General features: G+C 43.8%; 1 protein-coding gene across 1 annotated transcript in view; it reads right to left on the minus strand.

Annotated features, from left to right (window-relative positions):
* Positions 1-21,932, minus strand: part of B3GAT2 (beta-1,3-glucuronyltransferase 2) — an 86,247-nt gene that overhangs the window by 13,444 nt on the left and 50,871 nt on the right. Inside the window, exon 2 of the mRNA XM_029943468.1 lies at positions 14,455-14,599. Within this exon, the coding sequence (XP_029799328.1) occupies positions 14,455-14,599 (145 nt within the window). The remainder of the gene's footprint in view (positions 1-14,454; positions 14,600-21,932) is intronic.

A 21,932-nucleotide genomic window follows, 5' to 3' on the forward strand; every position in this document is an offset into this window, starting at 1 on the left:
AACAAAAGGCACAAACAAACAAGGGGGACTATATCGAAATAAAAAGCTTCAGCCCAGCAGACGACACCGTCAGCAAAATAAAAAGGCAACCTACCAAATGGGAGACAATATTTGCAAATCATGCATCTAAGGACGCAAATATCCCAACTATATAAAGAACTTATATAACAAAAAACAACAACAATCTGAATAAAAAGTGAGCAGAGGACCTGAATACATATGTTTCCAAAGAAGATAAACAACAGCCAACAGACACATGAAAAGATGCCCAACATCACGCATCATGAGGGAAATACAAATCAGAACCACAATGAGATACCACCTATGTTAGAATGGCTGGCATCAAAAAGACAAGTAATAACCAATTTTGGCAAGGATATGGGGACAAGGGGACCCATGCACACTAGGAGTGTCAATTGGTGCAGCCACTCTGAAAAACAACACGGAAGCTCCTCAAAAAATAAAAGTACCATATGGTCCAGCAATACCACTTCTGGGTATTTAAAAAGAAAATGAAAACCTAACTAAAAAAGACGTAAGTACCCCTCCGCCATGTTCATCGTAGTGTTATTTACAACAGCTAAGACAACCTGAGTGTCCACCGATGGATGATTGGATAAGAAGATGTGTTACACAGATACACAACGTAATATCATTGGGCCATAAAAAAGAAATCTTGCCTTTTGCGACAACATGGATGAATCCTGAATGCACTAGGCTAAGTGAAGACAGAGAAAGACAAACCCAAAATGATTTCACTTATATGTAGAATCTAAAAAAGAAAATCAAACTCACAGATACAAGGAACAGACTGGTGCTTGCTAGAAATAGTGGGGTGAAGGGTGGTCAAAAGGTACTAACTCTCAGTTATAAAACGAATTCCTGGGGATGTAGAGTACAGCATGGTGACTGCAGTTAATAATACTAGATTGTATATTTGAAAGAGTTCTCATCACAATAAAAACACTTATAGGTGGTAATGGATGTTAACTAGAGTTACTGTGGTGATCATTTTGCAGTATGTAAAATATCAAATCATGTTGTACACCTAAAACTAGTATGTGTTATATGACAAGTATATATCAATTTAAAAAATGGAAAACTGCTACTTAAGTAATTTTTTACAATCTTGTATCTTCTAGCTTTGGCATGTGTGAATTATCCAACTGAAAAATAGATGTGTTAAAAGTAGTGTTTGAGGAATCATTTTCACACACTTAAGTTACTTAAATCAGTTACAGAAGGCAGGAAAGAGGGTTGTATAAAAGGAATGTGTCTTTTACTCACTGACTATCGTCTCTAAATTGCCATGACACCACGTCAGTCTCTAAGCAGAGATTTTCAAGGTCCTAATGAATACTCGAGTGATACGTGTGCTTCCAAGGGGCAGACAGAGCTACAACTTCCCCCACTTACTTCCACTTATACCTTAGAATAATTTTATTCTACAGCAGCAAAGGAATGAAAAAGCATGGCCTGGCTACTTAATGGCTCTGCTAATCTGCTCCAGAGTACTGACTGGCCCTCTGTGTTTGCTTCAGGGTAAACCCCCACCCCCACTTTTTTGTTGTTGTTTTGAAAACTCTTCAAAAGCCATTTAGCAGTCACTGTTCTTGTGGGGGGGAAAAAAACCACTCTTCATTTCTAAGATGTATTCTTTACTTAATCTATAAACAATTTATTTAAATCTTTACTCTGAAAACAAACCAACAAAGAAACTTGAATCTTCTAAGGAAATCATCAGGATGCTGAATCAGGATGAAAAGAATGGAAGATAAATTAAGAAGGCTTAATTAACTGGATACTAAAAATATCCAGAGATTTTTGTAAACTGGAGGCAGAGAAGTACGGCACTGAGATTCAGGAGGGAAAGTGTTCTATCAGCTCAACAGCCAAAGACTGTGATGGGAAGTGAAGTGTTGTACGTCCTGAGAATGGTGGAATCGACAGGGTTGACAGCGTCTGAGTAAGAATCACGGTCTCATGCCTTTCTTTCACCTACAACATCTTCTGCTTCCTATTACCCATGAGCACTACTATGTGTGTCACTAAGCCACTCTACTCTAACTCAGGAAACACGGCACAGCAGGAGAACAAGGGATCTGTGTTCCTGTTTCACAAACCCCAGCACCTACAAGTAAATCATAGTTTTTAAAGTTTATTTATTGGGGCACCTGGGTGCCTCAGTCAGTTAAGCATCTGACTTTGGCTCAGATCATGATCTCACAGTTTGTGAGTTCAAGCCCCACATCAGGCTCTGGGCTAACAGCTCGGAGCCTGGAGGAGCCTGCTTTGGATTCTGTGTCTCCTTCTCTCTCTGTGCCCCCACCCCTCCCCAACTCATGGTTTGTCTCTCTCAAAAATAAATAAATGTTAAAAATTTTTAAATACAAAAATAAAAAGTTTATTTATTTATTTATTTAGAGAAAGAGAGAGAGTACAAGTGTAGGGGGTCAGAGAGAGAGCGAGAGGGAATCCCAAGCAGGCTCTGCACTGCCAGCACAGAGCCTGATGCGGGGCTCGAACCCACGAACTGTGAGATCATGACCTGAACCAAAACCAAGAGTCATCAGATGCTTAACCAACTGAGCCACCCAGGTGCCCCTACAAGTAAATCATTTTTAAAGTCACAGAAAATAACTTGGCAAGGCTATAAAAGAATTGGAGCTGTTGTGCATTGCTGATGGGAATGTAAAATGATGCAACCACTGTGGAAAGTATAGTGGTTCCTCAAAAAAAAAAAAAAGTCAAACATAAAATTACCATATGGTCCAGCAATTCCACTTCTAGGCATATATTCAAAAGAATTCAAAGCAGTGACTTAAACAGTTATTTGCACACTCATGTTCATATAATTATTCATATGAGCCAAGAGACAGAAGTTCCAATGTCCGTCAAAAGATGAATGGATAAATAAAATGTGCTCTCTATATACAATGAAATATTATTCAGCTTTAAAAAGGCATGAAATTCTGACACGTGCTACAACATGGATGAACCTTAAAGACCTCATGCTAAGTGAAATAAAAAGGACTAATATTCTGTAACTCCACTTACACGAGCTGCCTGTAATAATCCCATACATAGTGATAGAAAGTAGATGGTTGTTAACAGGAACTGGGCAGGGGTGGGGTGAGCGGGGCGTTAGTGCTGAATGGGTACAAAGTTGTAACTGTGCTGATGAAAAAGTTATGGAGAGAGACAGCAGTGATCACTGCACAACAGTGTGAATGTATTACTAAACGCCACCGAATGCTTAAAAATAGTTAAAATGGTAAATTTCATGTCATGTACATTCTACCACAATAAAAAAAGAAACAGCTTAAACTTGCATTCCCAGTGAAAACAGGCAGTCTTTTATGTTGTTGGTGGTGCTTTTCAGCTGTTATAATTGTATTGTTTTTTTTTAAAATTTTAATGCTTTTTATTTATTTTTGAGAGACAGAGAGAGACAGCTGGAGCAGGGGAGGGTCAGAGAGAGAGGGAGACACAGAATCTGAAACAGGCTCCAGGCTCTGAGCTAGCTGTCAGCACAGAGCCCGATGCGGGGCTCGAACCCACAAACCATGAGATCTGACCTGAGCCAAAGCCGGACGCCCAACCGACTGAGCCACCCAGGCACCCCTGTATTGTTTTTTTAAGTTTATTGATTTTGAGAGAGACAGAGATATCATGAACAAGGGAGGGACAGAGAGAGAGAGAGAGCGAGAGAGAGAGAGCGCACGAGCGAGAGCAGGAGGAGATAGAGGGAGAGAGTGAGCGGGACTCAAACCCACAAAGCCCTGAGATCATGACCTGAGCCAAAATCAAGAGTCAGATGTTTAACTGACTAAGCTACCCAGACACCCCTTAGTTATTATAATTTTGAAAATTCCTCCCCTATGCTCAAATTCTCTTCTTGCTCGACTACTGGAAGTGTTTTCTATGGGAAGAATTTTATTGAACACTCTCAAATTTTTTCAGCATGGGACTAGCCCACATCCAACCTCCAGATTAGATCTATGGGTGGTGGCATGGCAGGGCCCACGGCTGCTAAAAGACTACAGAGTTACAGGAGGAGACAGGAAAGTAGCTTCTGACCACCCACACTGGCTGTTCTTATTTCTAGCTGCACTTTAGAATCACTTCAGACTCACAAAATACACACACACACCACAACACGAGGTGCCACAGCCAGAGGCTGTGGTTTCATTGATCAGTGATGGAGCCCATGCATAGACACCTTCCCAAAGCGCCCCAGGAAATTCTAATGTGTAGCCAGGTTGAGACCCACCGAATTAGTCACTCCTTACTTAGAAAGCACTCTGAAGTCCAACTCAACATCCCCTTTTTAAAATCCCACCATTAAGAAAGAATGGGAATAAGGGCTTCAAGGAATAAGCAGCTGTCCAACTTTTACTTTTGATAATCCTTAAACTAGGAAAAAAAAAAAAAGCAAGTTAAAATTCATGAATTCAGCAAACATTTATCCAAGCTACTGCTGTCAGGATGGTGCCCCCGCCTGTAGGTGCTGGCAGAAGGGATGAACCCTGTCCCAGCAGAGCTCCGGGCCAGCAAGGGAAGCCCAGGGCGGGCAGCCACTGACGGGAGCACCGCCTGGAGGACGAGTGCATCGGGGGAACGTGTGGGAACACCAGCTACGCTGGATGGAAAAGTAGGAAAAATATCCCAGAGAAAGCTAATGGTATAGGGCTACCATTAATGAGTCTGGAGAGGTGGCTAGAAATTAGCGAGGCAAACCTGGGAAGATAAAGTGACATTCCCTCTTCGGGAAGGCAGTGTTTGCCACTCTCAATTACACCGGGCCTGTACGCATGTGGCGATGCCTGGCTGACCCTGGGGGTTGGCCGTGGTCAAGGGATTTGAAATGAGGTGGACTGAAGTGCAGCCTGTCTCAGGTCGGTTCATATGGCTGCTCAAGGGGCCTGGCACCAGCTAAGGTCAGCTTCTCAAGTCACAGGACAGACTTGTATGCTAGTCACGGCAACCAGCCTTGAGCCAAGGAGGGCTGGCAAGCATGCCAGCCCCCAGGTTGGCCGTGCAGAGCAGCAGTCCTTCGTGCTTATTTATACTAATAAACCGTCTGCCTCTTCAATAGGTTCCAAATGAAAATTCTATCTATAGATGCTCTTTCTCCCACAAGCTCTTAGGAAAGTCAAGGTGGTGAAAAGGACATCTGTCCCCCCGTGACCTGATTAGAAAGCATGAGAATCATTCTTTGATATCCTCCCCATGTGCCATCAGTAATTATGAAATGATTTTTAATCTTGGAAATTATGAAAATGAGCATATATTTACTTCTCAACAACTTTTTATGTTTGTTTTGAGAGAGAGAGTGCGCATGCGCAAGAGTGAGGGCCCATACACCCATGAGCAGGAGGAAGAGGGGGCAGGGAGAGAATCCTGAGCAGGCTCCACACTGTCAGCACAGAGCCTGACCTGAACCATGAGATCATGACCTGAGCCAAAATCAAGAGTCAAAAGCTTAACTAACTGAGCCACCCAGGCGCTCCCCCTTCTCAAAAACTTTCTAATGATCTTTTCCTCTTATTGATCAGTTTCTTTTTGGAATATTTTATCTGCATCAAGGGCCAGTGTTTATCTCCGCATGCCATCTCGCACACTGAGTTAGTTCACTGAATGATCATGAGCACAGGTCCACCAGCCAAGAGAGAAACGAAATCCATCATGAGCCCAAAGCAAAGAGTTTGCATGTTCTTAAGTATTACCTTCAAGAATGATCTGAAATAGCTATATGCAGTGAGAATTCAAATATTCACAGAATAGCAGGAACTTCTGCAGTTTTCTGTTCTCGTCTCAACCCCACCATAACCCAGAAGGCAGGTGGTCTAATCCCGAATCCACAGGTGGGGAAACTAGCTAGTACAGCCTGCTGTGTCGAGTGGAGCCTGACAGCCGTGACGCCCCTCCCCCACAGCTGCCTGAAGCGATCTGGCCACTGATACTCAGCCACACACAGCACTGAGCTGAGTCCTCTGGACAAATGCATGAGCTGTATGAACTCTGATGACAGGGAGCACAGACACAGACTGATTTTGCTTCTTGATGAAGAGACTGGTCACTCAAGTGTCTACAGTGTTATACCGAGTGCTTTGCACTTAATATCTTATTCTGTGAGGAATCCCATTCTGCTGTTCTGCAGTTGAAGAAAACAGAGGCTCAGAGAACAAGAAGTGGGTCACTTGGCTGTACGTGGTGAGATGGGATTCAAAGCCACGGGCGAGTGCCATCTCCGGAGACACACTAACCTGAGTTTGATCACCATGCAACTTCGGACGTGTTACTTAGTATGACCAGGCTCCAATTTCCTTATATGTAGAGGAGGAGGATGATACTAGCACATCCTTTACAGAACTGAGTAAAAATTAAATAAGAATGCACACAGGGTGCCAAAGAATGCCTGATGCCTGGTAGATGCTCAGTAAACAAGAATCACTAAGTCTGCTGGGTTTCCCAGACACAAGGGAAAGCTTCTGATTTTCAAAATTCTTAGTTCTGACTGAAAGTCTCACTGACTGAAATTCTGCAGGACACCACTCCACTTCCACCAAGCCCCCGATGAACCTGGCTGCCCGGTCATCAGCTACCCTAGAGAAAGACCCTGCTTAAGAGCACACAGACACTCCTACCCCGCCCCCCACCTTAACCCAGCACAGACACAGCGCACGCACACAGAACCAAACACGTGTTGGGGCCGTTACACACTTGCAAGTGTCTAGAATGCACCTCATTCCGGAAACAGCTAAGAAACAGGCAACAAGCAACCTTTTACCCTCACACTTACCACCATCCCTGTCGTGCTTTGAGTTCTCAGGACAGAATGACCGTGCCCCTGCAGTGGCAATGCTGTCCCAGACAGCCCACACACCACTCCAGTGACCGTCACACTGCAACAACCTAAGGACAAGGTCCCAAGTCGGTCCCCAAATCCTGCACTGGAAGGCACCACATTGTCACTCTACTTAGAACACTAACTTTATCTTCCTTATACAAAACCATCATGCATTGAAAACAGCACACTTAATTTACAAATGACTTCAAAGTAGCAATAAGTTATTACCTCCCTTTTGTTCCAGTATGTATATTCACTAAGCTAAACAAACGTTGCCCATTTTGGCTATGCTCACTTGGCTTTGATGATCACCTGATCCCAAATGGGCTGAAGTTTACTACTACAGTATGTACCAAGAAAGAGTCTGCCAAATAAGTTACACCAGGCAAAATTCCTGTCCACAAATATCAAGAGAAAGAAAGCCCTGTATAACTGTCATTTCCCAAGAGCCCAAACTCCACAACCATCCGTAAGGAGCACACACCCACAAGGAATCCAGAGCCTGGAAACTTGGCAAAGAACAGGATCTTTTTTTTTTCCTAGTGCACAAATCCCTATTTTTATTATTATTATTTTTCTTATTTTTATAAAACTGGTATTTTGGTTAACAGAATGTTCTAATTACCTGAAATCACCATATACTTCTGCATATATGTTACAACTCAAAATACAATACAAATTATACCAATAAAAACCAAAATTAAAGATACCCATTATCATCATACCATACAACAGTGTTAAAAGACCTAAAATTCTAATTCATAGGCAGAATCTAAAATGGCTTGTTGAGGGGCACCTGGGTGACTTCGGCTCAGGTCATGATCTCATGGTTCATGGAGTCGAGCCCCGTGTTGGGCTCTGTGCTGACAGCTCAGAGCCTGGAGCCTGCTTTGGATTCTGTGTCTCCCTTTCTCTCTGACCCTACCCTGCTCACGCTGTGTGTCTCTCTCTCAAAAATAAATAAAACATTAAAAATAAAATAAAATTAAAAAAATTTTTAAATAAAAAAATAAAAATAAATTTAAAAATAAAAATAAAATAAAATGGCTTGTTGAAATCTCATAAATAGCTGGGCACCTGAGTGGCTCAGTTGGTTGAGCATCTGACTTCGGCTCGGGTCATGATCTCATGGCTCATGAGTTGGAACCCCGCATCAGGCTCTGTGCTCAAAGTTCAGAGCCTGCAGCCTGCTTTGGATTCTGTGTCTCCCTCTCTCTCTCTGCCCCTCCCCTGCTTGCACCCTGTCTCTTTCTCTAAAAATTCAATAAATATTAAAAAAAGTTTTCATAAATAGCTAATATCTATTTATAAGGCCTCTGTCCCCCCACCCCCTCCCTCAGACCCCCTCCCTTGGCCCGGATGGCCACCCCACCATGCATTCATTCCGCACCTGCCACCACACAGTTCTCAAATCACATTCCCAATCCCAGGAGCTCCTAACTCAGAAATTTCACAAATCCTCCAACAGCCACAGATATGAAGATAAATTTCTATTTCAGCAATGGATCCTCACAATCTGACCCCAGTTTGCCTCTCCCCTAAGAGCTGCACACACCCTGAGGTTCGAGGTTCCCTTCAACTCACCCTGCCGGGGCCTGCGGGGAAGGCACCTCTCAAGGGGGGCTACCTCCTCCAAGACTCTTCCCACAGTGCCGTCAGGGGCAGTTCTCCTTTATTTTAAAACGTAAACCTAAAACATTCCATTCACACCTCATTTTGCATCTCATGGTACAGTAAGTTATGTATTTATCATACCCATTCTTTCTGCTAGATACAGAACTACTTGGGGACAGGGCCCGTGTATCCCTTACAGGCTCCACACAATCCTACATTCAGTCAGTGTTTGTATTTAAAAAATAGTAAAAACAACAACAACAAAATTTCACCTTCTCTTCTTATATTAAAGGGAAACAAAACAGTGATTCTCCTATCCCTGAAACTGCTACCTCTCTCTTCCCTTCTCAATCCTGCCATATTTCTTGAAAGAGTTGTTCTTGGCTCTCTTCTTCATGGTGTTCACCACCCCACCCCTGCACTCACCATTCACCCTACTTCCCCCCAGGTCTCCTCTAAATCATGGGTGGGGGATGCCTCGGTGGCTCAGTTGGCTAAGGCTCCGACTTTGGCTCAGGTCACGATCTCACATTTGTGGGTTCGAGCCCTGCATCGAGCTCTGTGCTGACAGCTCAGAGCCTGGAGCCTGCTTCCGATTCTGTGTCTCCTCTCTCTCTCTCTGCCCCTCCCCTGCCCATGCGCTGTGTCTCTCTGTCTCAAAATAAATAAAAACATTTAAAAATAAATAAATAAATCATGGGTGGGATTCTTATTTTAAGAAGGGCCCTTTACATCTCTAGAGACCTAGAAACTACTATACGCTAGAAATGATGATAAGTCATAAAGGGATGGAGATGCTAGGGGTCAAAGGAAAAAGTACAAATACAGTGGACCACATATGACCTTGATCCCTAGAATCAGAACTTGTCAAAGCTCACACCACTTTAGAGCTGGGCCTCAGAGATCCTCCCAGCCCTCCTGGTCCTTACACGCATCTCCTTGCAGGCCTCCCGGCTGCTGCTTCCCATGACATCCTCAGGAATCAGTCTCCTGCCCAAGTGCAACCTCCTCAATCCTTTCATGGATTGAATTTCCTCTTCCTCTGTGCTCTACTGGACGTCTAACCTTCCTCAGACGTTTCTGCCAAACCTTTACTCCTCTTGAATTCAGGCCATCTATTCTCCCATACAGACCTGTTCTGGGGAGCAGCCTACAAGGTCCTAACTGCTACCAGCCATCTCCACGACACCGTCTACGTGCTTCTGGCTCTCACATTCTCACAATCAATCACCATGCACCCTCCGCTTTCACATCCACGACACAAAGCATCCAACAATCAAATTCATGACTCACCCACCTCTTCGCACCTGTCCACCTCCCCACCCTCAGGTTGGGCCCTGCTCCCTCCCCCGCTCCACCCCGCTGGATGCTCATCTATTTCCAGAGCTTCAACACGCCCACGTCCACAGGACTTCAGGCTAGAAAACTGAGAGTCCTCCCAGACTTCTCATCCCTCTCTGTAATCCACAGGTGAGAAACTATTGTATCACTTTACAATCACATCCCGTTTTTAGGAGTCATGAAATCATCCACAGATGAAGCTGAAAGTGACCCCGACACATCACCTAATGTACCCTTTGCTTTTGTAGATGAAAGCATTAGGAAAACAGAGATGTGGTAGACACTCTTCTTTATGATTTGAAAGTTACCCTTTCTGAGCCTGTAGTATGACAGAAAAAAAATCCACCTGGTCTTTGTGCCCAGCTCTCATCATGCAGCTTATAAAAGCCTTAGTGGTTCCTGAGTAACGGATGTGACTTTGTTATGCTAATGAGGTGGCTGCTGTGGGTCCCTCGACAGCTCCGGAGTAGGGGCTGGTTACTGGGAAAGCCCAACACATGATCAGAGGGCTGGAAAGTCGGGCCACACCACTGACCCTCTGCAGTCAGAAGCTAGAGACTGAGTTCAGCTGCGTGACGGCCACTGACTCAATCAACCATGCCTACATAATGCAACTCAGACTAAGTACTCCCAACACACAGATCCAGTGCGGCTTCCGGAGCTGTGAACACATTCACTTTCCTGTGCTGTGAGAGGGATAAATCCTGATTCCACAAAGAAAAGGCAGAGAAGCTCTGCGTTCTCTACCAGACTTCACCCCGAGTGTCTCATCTGGCTGGTCCTAATTTGTATCTCTGTAATAGGACTGTGGTAGTAAGTAGAGCACGATCAAGTTCTAGCAGCCCTTCTAGTGAATTGGCAAACCTGAGAGAAAAACAACAAATGTATAGCCAGCCAGGAGTGCAAGTGGCCTGAGGCGCCCAGGGTGTTGCTGGTTAAGTAAAGGCAGCTGTGTGGGGTCAGAGCTAACTCCGGGTGGTGAGTGGCAGAGCTGAACAACGCACGCAGTTGGGTTTTTACTGGACTAGAGTCCCTCCTGCATGCCAGGCACTCAGCAGAACGGAATACACTGCCATTAAAGGAGCACGTGCCCACCTGCCATCCCTCAGTGTTAAGAATAAAGTGCATGCACAGGCTGAGAATTCAAAACAAATCTCAGCCTTAAGTTCTGAATTTGAACAAATCTACACCTCCTGGGGAGGCTCAAGATTAAGTTCAGTACTTTTAGGCAATGGCTCTTATTAACACCTCCAAGGAAGGGGCCAATGTGAATCTGTCACTTGAAAGTAAATTCCTGACTTCAAAACAGAGCTAAAAACTCTGTGTGGGCTGCCTTGCCTTTCGTTAAGAATCAGCCAGTGGTCAGATGCCCGAGGTACAGGAGCTGAAGCCCGAGGCTCAGACAAGCAGACATATTCTAGGTCTCACTGGTTTGGCAGAGCAAGGTGGCCGCCCACCCACTGCAGATGCCACCTGCGTGCGGCTTCCAGGGCAGAACTGCCTCCGACACACTCTTCCACCTGTGGGTGGTTCTTTATAAAAAATATTTTTAAATGTTTTTTTACTTATTTTTGAGAGACAGTATGAGCAGGGAGGGTCAGAGAGAGAGGGAGACACAGAATCTGAAGCAGGCTCTGAGCTAGCTGTCAGCACAGAGCCCAACGCAGGGCTTGAACCCACGAACTGTGAGATCATGACCTGAGCCAAAGCCAGATGCTTAACCGACTGAGCCACCCAGGCGCCCCTGTGGGTGGTTCTTTAACTTGTTTTGTTTTTTAGTAGTAATCATTAGAAAGGTTTTTTTTTTTAACTCTCCCCTGGGGCAATGGAAATAATCTTTACTTCTGCCATTAACATTGTGCATACAAGATAATTACAGAACAAGGTTTCCTGATCTGAGAGCAAAACTAGCATCTACAAAGTCCCAAATGGTAAAATAAAGACAGACACGGAGTCTGACTCTCTGAATGACATGAAAGCTTACGGTTCTGATGTCTGATACTCAAATAAGCTTTTCGTGATGGGCAAGGCTGTGACTTCCCAGGAATACAGGCAGGACAGACATTGAGGTGTTTCTATGGGATGTGCTCACCTCCTCAAAGCAAGATACTTAGAGAAATGTTCCCGCTTGGTTAAGTTTCATGATTCTTAATCGGTTTGTGGAAATCCAGGAGAGACCCAGGCTCCAGCACGGCCCTCTCCGTCAGCCACCACAACCGTTTTCTACAGTGTTTTTTTGACCATCCAGAGTAAGCAGGAAACTGGGCTTCCTGCTTCTCTCTCTCCTTCTAGACCATGGTCACTTACACCTCAAAACTGAAGTGGGAAGTGCCATTTGTACAAGAAAGTCCAAAAGGTCTTTTCTCTCTTCCCACAGAGAGTGCATGAATCTTAAGTGAAATGTAAACAAAGCTGTGAATTGTCAGGTTTTAGAGTGAGAACGCCTTCCAAACAGAATTATTATCCTATCAACTAAATCATGCTCACTTAACAGCTTCCAAAAATACTAATATCTTATTGAAAACTAATGTGCAAAGCAAGTTCATGTATGAAGAAAATAATTGTGTGGCAAAAGTTGTTTTCTTTGAAAAAGAAATCTTCTATTTTGAAACAAGCATATTTAGGAAACATGCAAATCACTCGTATTTTATGACAGTTCTTATATGATGCTTTGAAAATATATTGAGATGCTTAGAAGAAGCCAAACATCAATCATGTTGTGGAGCAGTTTCCCAGAGGAGTGAAAAGATATCACAAATTTTGTCACAGGCCACCCAGGCCGAATGTATAAATCCCATGCACCTTTCTGGAATTTTAAATATATCTGTTTGGATCCAATTTCTGAGGGGAATCAATGCAAATATTCAGTGGGTTTATTGGATACCCCATCATCCATGCAAAGTTCTTATAACAAAATCAAGGAAGACTTATCCAAGTTGCCCTCCCCCTGAAGTTACCATGCACAGTTATAGGCAGAGATCTTGAGTATAAGCACACAGTCTGCTCAGCCTGCGGTGAAGCAAAGCTCTGGGAAAGGCAAAGACCAAACACCATAAACCCTCACTTGAACTTCAGAGGCCCTGGCTTCTGAGCTCTTTGACGAAGCAGGAGAAGGAAGAGGACGTTAAAGAAGACCTCAGTGGTCATTCATGCTACAGCCCATTCCACACACGGGGAGGCTAAGTCCCAGGGAAGCAAAAGACTCTGCCTAGTGTTCTCTCAGTTTTCTGTTCAAAGTCACACTTCTTATCAGCAAGAAACCCAGATTCTCAAAAAGCATATTATGATCAGCCTTCTATTTTCAGAGCCACGAACTCACACTTGATTGAGGAAAGGCCTCTTGTGGGAATTCACAGGGCCTCCAAAAACAGCTGGCCTCCTCTCCATCTGCCTTCAGGAAAATGCTTTGCTGAGAGGCCAGCTCAGCTCTGAGCTGCAAGAACTGAAGACCAAAGGGCAAGGCCAAGGTTGGAGAGGGGAGCCCAGGACAGGGGACCAGAGAGGGGTGGGAGCCCCACGCTGTCCTTGGGGCCTGAGAGCATGACACACATTTCCACAAAACTGGCACGTGGGAAATGCCTGTTAAATGTGGAGTAAAAACCCCCTAGTCTGTCCCCTCCTGTGACGCAGCTGCCCCTGTGCCACATGCAAGAGCTTCCCCCAACAACTCTTACTCCTGGTATCCTTCATAATCTCACTCCCTCAAATTTATAGTATTGTCAGAATAAAAATGATGAGTCCAGTTCAGAACACAGCCCTCATCCCATCAGCGTTTTGAGTGTAGAGGTTTTGACAGCAGTGGGGAAATGCACACAGAAGGCTGGCCAAGCACAGGATGACAGACAGGGCTGTGTTCCACCCAGAGCTGAAGATTGATGAGATTAATTTTGAAGCTTTTCTGCCTCAAACTTCTAGGTTATAGATGTCAGTGATTAATCTTGACTCTAAGCCTCACGTTTTAAGCTGCATCCTCCCAGTTACCAGAGGCATCATTTTATATAACCCACAGAAAATGAATCACTTTATGATAACGTGGCACTTTAGGACTTGTTGACTACTACGGGTCTTAATTCTGTTGGCTGATCAGAGCATAAAAACGTTAAATGACAGTTATACTCAGTTAATAAGTGCTTGAAAAACCAGTAATCCAACTTCATGTTCCAGCTAGTAAACGTATCAGTAACTACCAAGTTTATCACTAAGCATTAAAAGGATTCGCTTGTCAATTTCACATCACTATTAAACTTATCAATAAGCATGTGATACACCGAAACCAACCGGCCTTCCTGGAGTGGGGGTGCCAGAAGGTACGGGCAGTTTCCTAGCCTCAGTCTCCCCACCAACCCGACTCCCAACCCAGCACCAGCACAGACATTCGTTGGATGAAGGGACAGCCACACAGACCGCTGACAAAAATGAAACAGAATGAGCATTTTTTAATCACCCACAAAACCTACTTCTGCTTTAATTAATCAAAAAGCCTATTTTGAAAGTTTACTCAGTTCATCTGCTGAGAACAATACGGTCTAGGGTTTTTACCAAAGTGGTCTCTCAAGGCTTTCTTCCTCCAGTACACGGAGATAAACAGCAGCAGCACCGGCAAAAGCCACCAGGGAGGAGAAAGCATCACCACCTGCACTCCTCACCTGCCATGTCGATGGCAAAAGGCCTGTCTGCTCTCCAGCCGGTGTACCAACCGACAACCTTGCCGTTTTCCACCAACGGGCGTTCATAGCGTCGTCCACCAACCAGGCCCACCGGCCACACGGAGACCTTGCGTGTAGTTCGCATCTAGAAGAAGGGAAAGAGATGTGGTTTAAGCTTCTTTAGGGAACATAACTTGAAGGGAGGAAAGGAATGTGAGCCACATAGAAGAAATAGCAGGGAGAGGGGGGCAGGGAGTGTAGATTTTCAAAAGTCGAAGGTTTCCAGACAGAACCCTGCTGCTGGCAGATTGCTGCCTGATTTGCTGCTGCCGCTGGGCTGTCCTCAGTCACAGGCTCAGCTGGCGGCTCAAGACTTTAGAGAAAGAGTATCAATATTAGAACAGCACTTATTTGAAGCTAAGTTGTACTATCAAAAGTGTTTTCTATTTATTTCAAAGTTGGATTCATACTTTGCATCTTGTAAGTGAGAAAGTGGACTTCCCTTTAGGAAACTCAGTAGCAGCAAAAGTTTCACTCAGAGAAGCCAGAAGAGTTGCCTTTCTATGAATATTTTATTATTTTTGACACAGAAATCTTGTCTGGGGGCATTAACAATGGCATGCAGGGGTGCCTGGGTGGCTCAGTTGGTTGAGTGTCTGACTATGGCTCAGGTTATAATCTCAGAGTTTATGGGTTCAAGCCCCATGTCAGACTCTGTACTGACAGCTCCAAGCCTGGAGCTTGCTTCAGATTCTGAGACTCACTCTCTCTCTGCCCCTTCCCTCCACCCCCCCCAAAGTAAATAAATATTTTTTAAAAAATAATGGCATCCAGATACAGAACAGATACCAGGCATTCTCCAGAGTGACAAAAAGAAAAACATACCCTACACTCTCCCTTTCCAGGGAAACCGGGTTCAACTAGAGAGGAAAATGCCTCATGCACCTCCTCCCATTTACCCTGTTGTATCTGGTAAAGTTCTCATCAGACTGTGTTCAACTCAAACTTATTTGCTGGATTTCTTTAAGGGGATAGACATGTTCACAACAAAGCTTCCTGATACTGGTCAGGCAGCACTTCTGGGAAGACCACCACCACCACCTTCCAGGACATGTGTTGAACAAGGCCATCGGCGGCCCACATGACACCTTTGCACAAATTAGAAAGTCTCTTTCTCAAGCACACACAGGTGCAGGGGCCTGTGGCTTAGTCATTAGATGCAGGCTGATTTCGGCTCACTCCTCCTCTCAGCTGGGGGCATCCTGGTGTAATTACAATTTCAACACCAAAGCTTTATCTTTTATTTGCTATAGAACTGGGTCATGATCAGATAACCAATGATTAAAATAATGACTAGCAATCAATGATTTTTTGGAAAGAAAAAGCATATACTTGGGAAATATTTTCAAATACAATTCAAATGAAAGTCATATCATTAAAGAATAAAAGTAACCAGAAGCTCCCATTTGCCAGGAATTTCATTTTTACTTATTTATGAGTCTCTTACCTACAAAAAAAAAGATTTAGGAGCATGAAACATTCCAAGTAATCTTTAGATCTCACCATATTGGTCTTCCACAAATCTGGAATTAGTCTTACAGTCTATTACTATCTCAATAAGTTAATCACCATTGCCTGTGCTCACAAAAATTCTACTAAGGTGGAAGTGATTGCAGGAAAGAGTGAAGAGTTCTGAGGTTACTAAGAAACTGCTTATAAGACTGGCCCTCAGCTCGCGTCTGGGAACCCGGCTTTTGAAGCAGTCCTTATGCTGATAAAGTTGCTTTGCCTCCCGGGGCATTGAACACCTGTTTTCCTTTGGGGACCCTGAAACCCTGGAGGGCAGGAGGTGCCGATGTGACCAGCCCCCATTAAAAACCCTAAACATTACATGGGTTTCCCAGGACATTAACACTGCGCACCTATGGTGACAGTTTGTGCTGCCAGAGGGAAGATATGCTTGCAGGATGCTTCATGTGAGGGAGAGAACACAGGAAGTCTGCATGTGGATTCCTCCAGACCCTTCTTCATGGAGTCTTTCTCCCTTGCTGATCTGGCTGCATATCCGTATTGTGTCACTGTGACAAGTCTAAGCCACAGGTACAACTACATGCTGGATGCTACGAGTCCTAGTAAATCATCAGACATGGGGGTGAGATCTTGGAGGACCCCCAAAAGAATAAGATGTCATTTTTAAGATGTTTATTGTTGAGAGTGAGCGAGGGAGAAAGAGAGCGAAAAAGAGAACGAGCGGGAGAGGGGCAGAGAGAGAGGGGGAGACACAAAATCCGAAGCAGGTTCCAGGTTCTGAGCTGTCAGCACAGAGCCCAATGTGGGGCTCGAACTCAGGAACTGCAAAATTGTGACCCAAGGCAAAGTCAGACACTTAACCAACTGAGCTACCCAGGCACTCCTAAAGTGTAATTTTAAAGTGTAAAACTTGATACTTTTTGACACATGTATATATCCACAAAACCATGACCAAAGAGAAGATACCCATCACCCTGCAGAGTTCCCTTGTGCTCATTTTTAAATGCATCCCTACCGTCGCTCTCCACGTCCCCAGTCCCACTGTTGGTGCATTTCACATACCACGGGTCTCCGGTCACTATGCATTAGTTTGCATCTCACAGAAACGTGTATGAATGGAATCATACAACATACACTTTAAAAAAAAAAAACAATCTTTAAAAAATGTTTATTCACTTTTGAGAGAGCGTGAGTGGGGAAGGGGCAAAGAGGGGGACAGAAAATCCAAATAGGGTTCTGCACTGACAGCAGTGAGCTCCATATGGGGCTTGAATTTATACACAAACTTTGAGATCCTGACCTGAAGTCAGCCACCTAGGCACCCCCAGTATATACTCTTTTTATTTAGCTTCTGCTCCATGAAACTATAAAACAATTCATCCATGCTATAATGTGTATCAATACTTAACTCCTTTATATTACTAGAGTGTTTTGTCATATGGATGTGCCACTGTTTTGTTTTTCCATTTGCCTGCGGATGGACAGTTGGGTTGTTTCAAACTTCTGGCTGTTACAGATGAAGCTGCTATAAACATCTGTGTACAAGTCTATATGCACTTCATTTTTCAAAAATGTTTATGAGAGAGAGAGAGAGAAAGAGAACACAATTAAGTGGGGGAGGAGCAGAGAGAAAGGGAGACATAGAATCTGAAGCAGGCTCCAGGCTCTGAGATGTCAGCACAGAACCTGACGTGGGACTTGAACTCACTAACTGTGAGATCATGACCTGAGCTAAAGTCAGACGCTTAACGAACTGAGCTACCCAGGTGCCATTTTTTCTTTTTTTTTTCTTTTGATAGATACCTGAGTGGAATGGCTGGATCACATGGTACATGTACATTTAACTTTTTAGGTAACTGCCAAATTCTTTTCCACTTTCCAAAGCGGTTGCGCCATTTTACATTCTCACTAGCCATGTATGAGGACCCCCCCCCGCCTTACCGCACATGCACAGCAACTCTTTGTGTGGTCGATGTTTCACTTTACCCACTTTAACAGAGCTTAGTATCTCATTGTGCTTCTAATTTGCATTTTTCTAAGTATGCTATCTTTTTATGTGCTTATTTGCCATCCATAATCTCTTCTTTGATGAAATATCTGTGCAAATCTTTTGCCTATTTTTAAAATTGTTTATTTCCTTACTATTGAGTTTTGAGAGTTATTCATATATTCTGCATGCAAATCCCTTTGCAGATCCCTTTATCCCAGTCTGTGGCTTATCATAATGTTCACTCTCATAATAATGTGTTTTAAAAAACAGAACTTCTAATGTTGATGAAGTCCAATTCATCAATTTGTTCACAGATCATGCTTTTGATGTTGTATCCAAGACATCTTTGCCTAACTCAAGCTCACAAGAGTTTTCTCCTCCTCTCTGCAAGCATTCTAGTTGCAGGTTTTAACATTTAGGTTATGATTTTGAGTAAATTGTGTGTAGGATATGACAGACAGACTGAAGTTCTTTTCCTTCTCCTTCTTGCAGAAGGATATCCAAGGGTTCCACATGGAATGTGCACATGGGGATGCGACGGTCACGGAACAACTCCACTGTCTTCACACCTTTGTCAAAAGTAAGATGCCGTACACGGGTAGGCTTGTTTATAGACCTCCTCTGATCTACTGTTCTGCTCAGTGATCCTGACGCAAATGTACTGTGGCTTTATAGGAACTCTGGTAGTCAAGTAGCATTAGCTCCCTTTGTTCTTCATCAAAGTTTTGACTATTCTAACTCATCCTTTCCATAAAAGTTTCACAGGCACCTATTCATTTCAGCAAACTTTGCATTAAATCGATAGATCAATTTGGTAAGAACGGACAGCTTAATAGAATGGAGTCTTCTAACCCATGAACATGATATAGCTTTTTATTTACTTAAATATTTAAGTTTTCATGACATTTTTTAAAGTTTATCTTGTGAGAGAGCCAGCGCGCAAGTGCATGTGAGCGAGTGGGGGCAGGGACAGAGAGAGGAGGAGACAGAGAATCCCAAGCAGGCTCTGTGCTGTCAGTAAAGAGCCCAATGCCAGGGCTCGAACTCACAAACCATAAGACCGTGACCTGAGCTGAAATCAACTCAGCAACTTAATTGACTGAGCTACCCAGGAGCTCTAGATCTTTAATTTTTCTCAGTGATGTTTTCATGATTTAATCCCGAATCAGTATTAACATTTAATGCTTTTGTGTCCTAGATCTTCTCCATAGATGGGAGGGAAACCCAGAAAATTTACTAAAATTGTCACAAAATATAGCCCTCTCCCCAACTCACTCCCCTTTCAAATTCCAGTTCCCTCACACACTGCAAAAAGTGTAAACATTTCTATTTTTTGTTTTATGTATCAAACATGCCAAACATACAAAGAAACCAAATCTAATCTATGTGTTTTTCTTCCATTGATACAATGGTCTTATATCTTTAAGGTACTAAAAACAGTACTGTTATTTTCCAATATTTCCTTTAAATGTTTATGATTTTTCAGCCCCTAAACTGCTCTTGCCCAGAGCAGGAAATTTTCACATTTGCTAACCAAATTTCCGGGAAACAGACCCCATCTCAGACTTGTGTGTTGTCTTGAAAATGCATAGGTTGAGGGGCACCTGGGTACTCAGTCGACTGAGCATCTGACCTCAGCTCAGGTCATGGTCTCACCATTGGTGAATTTGAGCCCCGTGTTGAACTCTGAGCTTTGCTGACAGCTCAGAGCCTGGAGCCTACTATGGATTCTGTGTCTCCTTCTCTCTCTACCCCTCCTGCTTGTGCTCTGTTTCTCAAAAATAAATAATTAAATGTTTAAAAATTAAAAGAAAAAAAGAAAGAAAATGCATAGGTTGTGCCCTACATACATTAGGTGCCCAAAAATTCTCAAGTGTGTAAGCACTTAACTGAAATGTGGACCGTGTGTGACAAGCAGTGTGTGCCTGTGCAGGGCAAGGGGCAAGCTCACAATCAAGAGAGGAGGAGAGACAATGAAAGAACGTGAGTCAAACTGTTTTTAAAATACGAAGAGGGCGCCTGGGTGGTTCAGTCAGCTAAGCGTCTGACTCCTGTTATGGGCTCAGGTCATGATGCTGGGGGTGTGAGATCAAGCCTCTGTCCCCACCCCCACCCCCACCATTGGGCTCTGCACTAGGTGTGGAGCCTGCTTGGGATTCTCTCTCCCTCTGTTCCTCTCCCCTTCTCTCTCTCTCAAATAAAAATAAAACAGGAAGAGAGAAATCACCATCAAAGAGAATAAGCCAGAACCGTGAGACCAGAAGTAAGGGAATTAAACATGGCCCAGCGCCGGGGCAGTTTTGTGGCAGGCTTTTCACTTGCCCTGGGCCGTGGGAGACGTGTAGGATTTGGCCCATAGACTGCAGAATAGCCTCGGGTTCCAAGTAATAAGATGAATCAAGGAAGCAAAACTTCACATTTCCGTGCCAGTTTCTTGCTAGAAAATGAAGGTTTAACTTAGCACATTTCAAGCTAACACTTACTTGGGTTCGACTTTTCAGAGAACTGGGGTGTTAAAAGGTGAAGGAGTAACTATTTGAATGCAGGTGAATGTCGGGATTATCCTGCCAAGTATGCTAAATTAAAAAAAAAAAAGTTTGTCATTTGAGTATAATACTTCAGAAAGATCCAGATGCCCTTGCCACGTGGGCACTGCTCTCAGAGTCAACGTGAAAAGCTTCAGCAGTTAGACACGCAGCCCTTCACCACACCACCACTGTACTGCATGGAGTCTGCCAGACATTTCAAAGGAAAATAGCACAGCTATTTACAGAACTTCTTCATTTCACCCCTGGGATCTATCCTTTGTTCTGTGTCCTTTTCACTCAATCTATGCTCTTTAAGGATTCCTTGGCAGCCATGTTCTTTTCTGAGAAGGAAGGGAAATGTAACAATGACTATAAGTAAAAGCACTTTCTTTTTAAAAAATTTTTAAATATTTATTTATTTTAGAGAGAGATAGAGCATGAGCAGGGGAGGGGCTGGGAGAGAGGGAGACAGAATTGGAAGCAGGCTCCAGGCTCTGAGCTGTCAGCACATAGTCCAACAGAGGGGCTTAAACACACAAACTACGAGATCATGACTTGAGCAAAGTCAGACACCCAACTGACTGAGCCACCCAGGCACCCCAAAAGCACTTTCACAGAACCAAATATTCTCAGTATTTAAAAGCTTTGTTACTTCCTTAACACAAAATTATGGTTACATAATAGACACGACTTCAAGTGCCTAGTATGAGCTCCAAACAAAGGACCACAGATACTAAGATAAAGAGGAAGCGATTCAATATTGATAACAGTTACACTATGACTAATAGGTCTGGTCCCCAAAGCATTCTCTCCCTATTTATTCAAGGCCAAAGTCATAATCTGTCATTTGCTCCTCCCACCACGACCTCAATTAAATAGACAGGACTTGCAGAGCGATGTCAACCAGCCAAAATTGTGGGCAGAGTAATTTCCATAGACCCAATGGCTACAAAGGACACAAAAGATACATCTGGTCCATCTTCACACTCTTCCAGGCTAAATGCCAGTTAAACTATCCCAGGGCAGCTGGTGCTTGTTTATCTTCATCTTCTCCAGGAAAGGAAGGAGGCAGGTAACTACTGCCCACGCCTGTGTCTCCTGACCCTCACCAGCAATCCGCTGGTGGGTTGTTGTTTTTTTTTAGCCAACTATTTTTCCTGCAGTTTTAAGCTGCATCCATTTGGTCCCTCCTTGGGGTATGGCTGACAGGATTGGAACGCCTCCGAAGATCACGCCGAGGTGATCATCAAAATGCCCTTGGAGTAAAACAGAACAAGTTAAATGGCTTTAGCTTCCTTTAAGACATACCACTAAGGTGAAATCTTGTCTTATTTTGTCTAAAGGGAGATGAATGAAGTTCTTGATCTTCTGAAATTTAAAGCGCTAAAGGCAACCTCAAGGAGTAGAATTACAATAATGAATGTTCCACG

The sequence above is a fragment of the Suricata suricatta genome, chromosome 7, assembly GCF_006229205.1.
Source record: "Suricata suricatta isolate VVHF042 chromosome 7, meerkat_22Aug2017_6uvM2_HiC, whole genome shotgun sequence".
NCBI lineage: Eukaryota > Metazoa > Chordata > Mammalia > Carnivora > Herpestidae > Suricata > Suricata suricatta.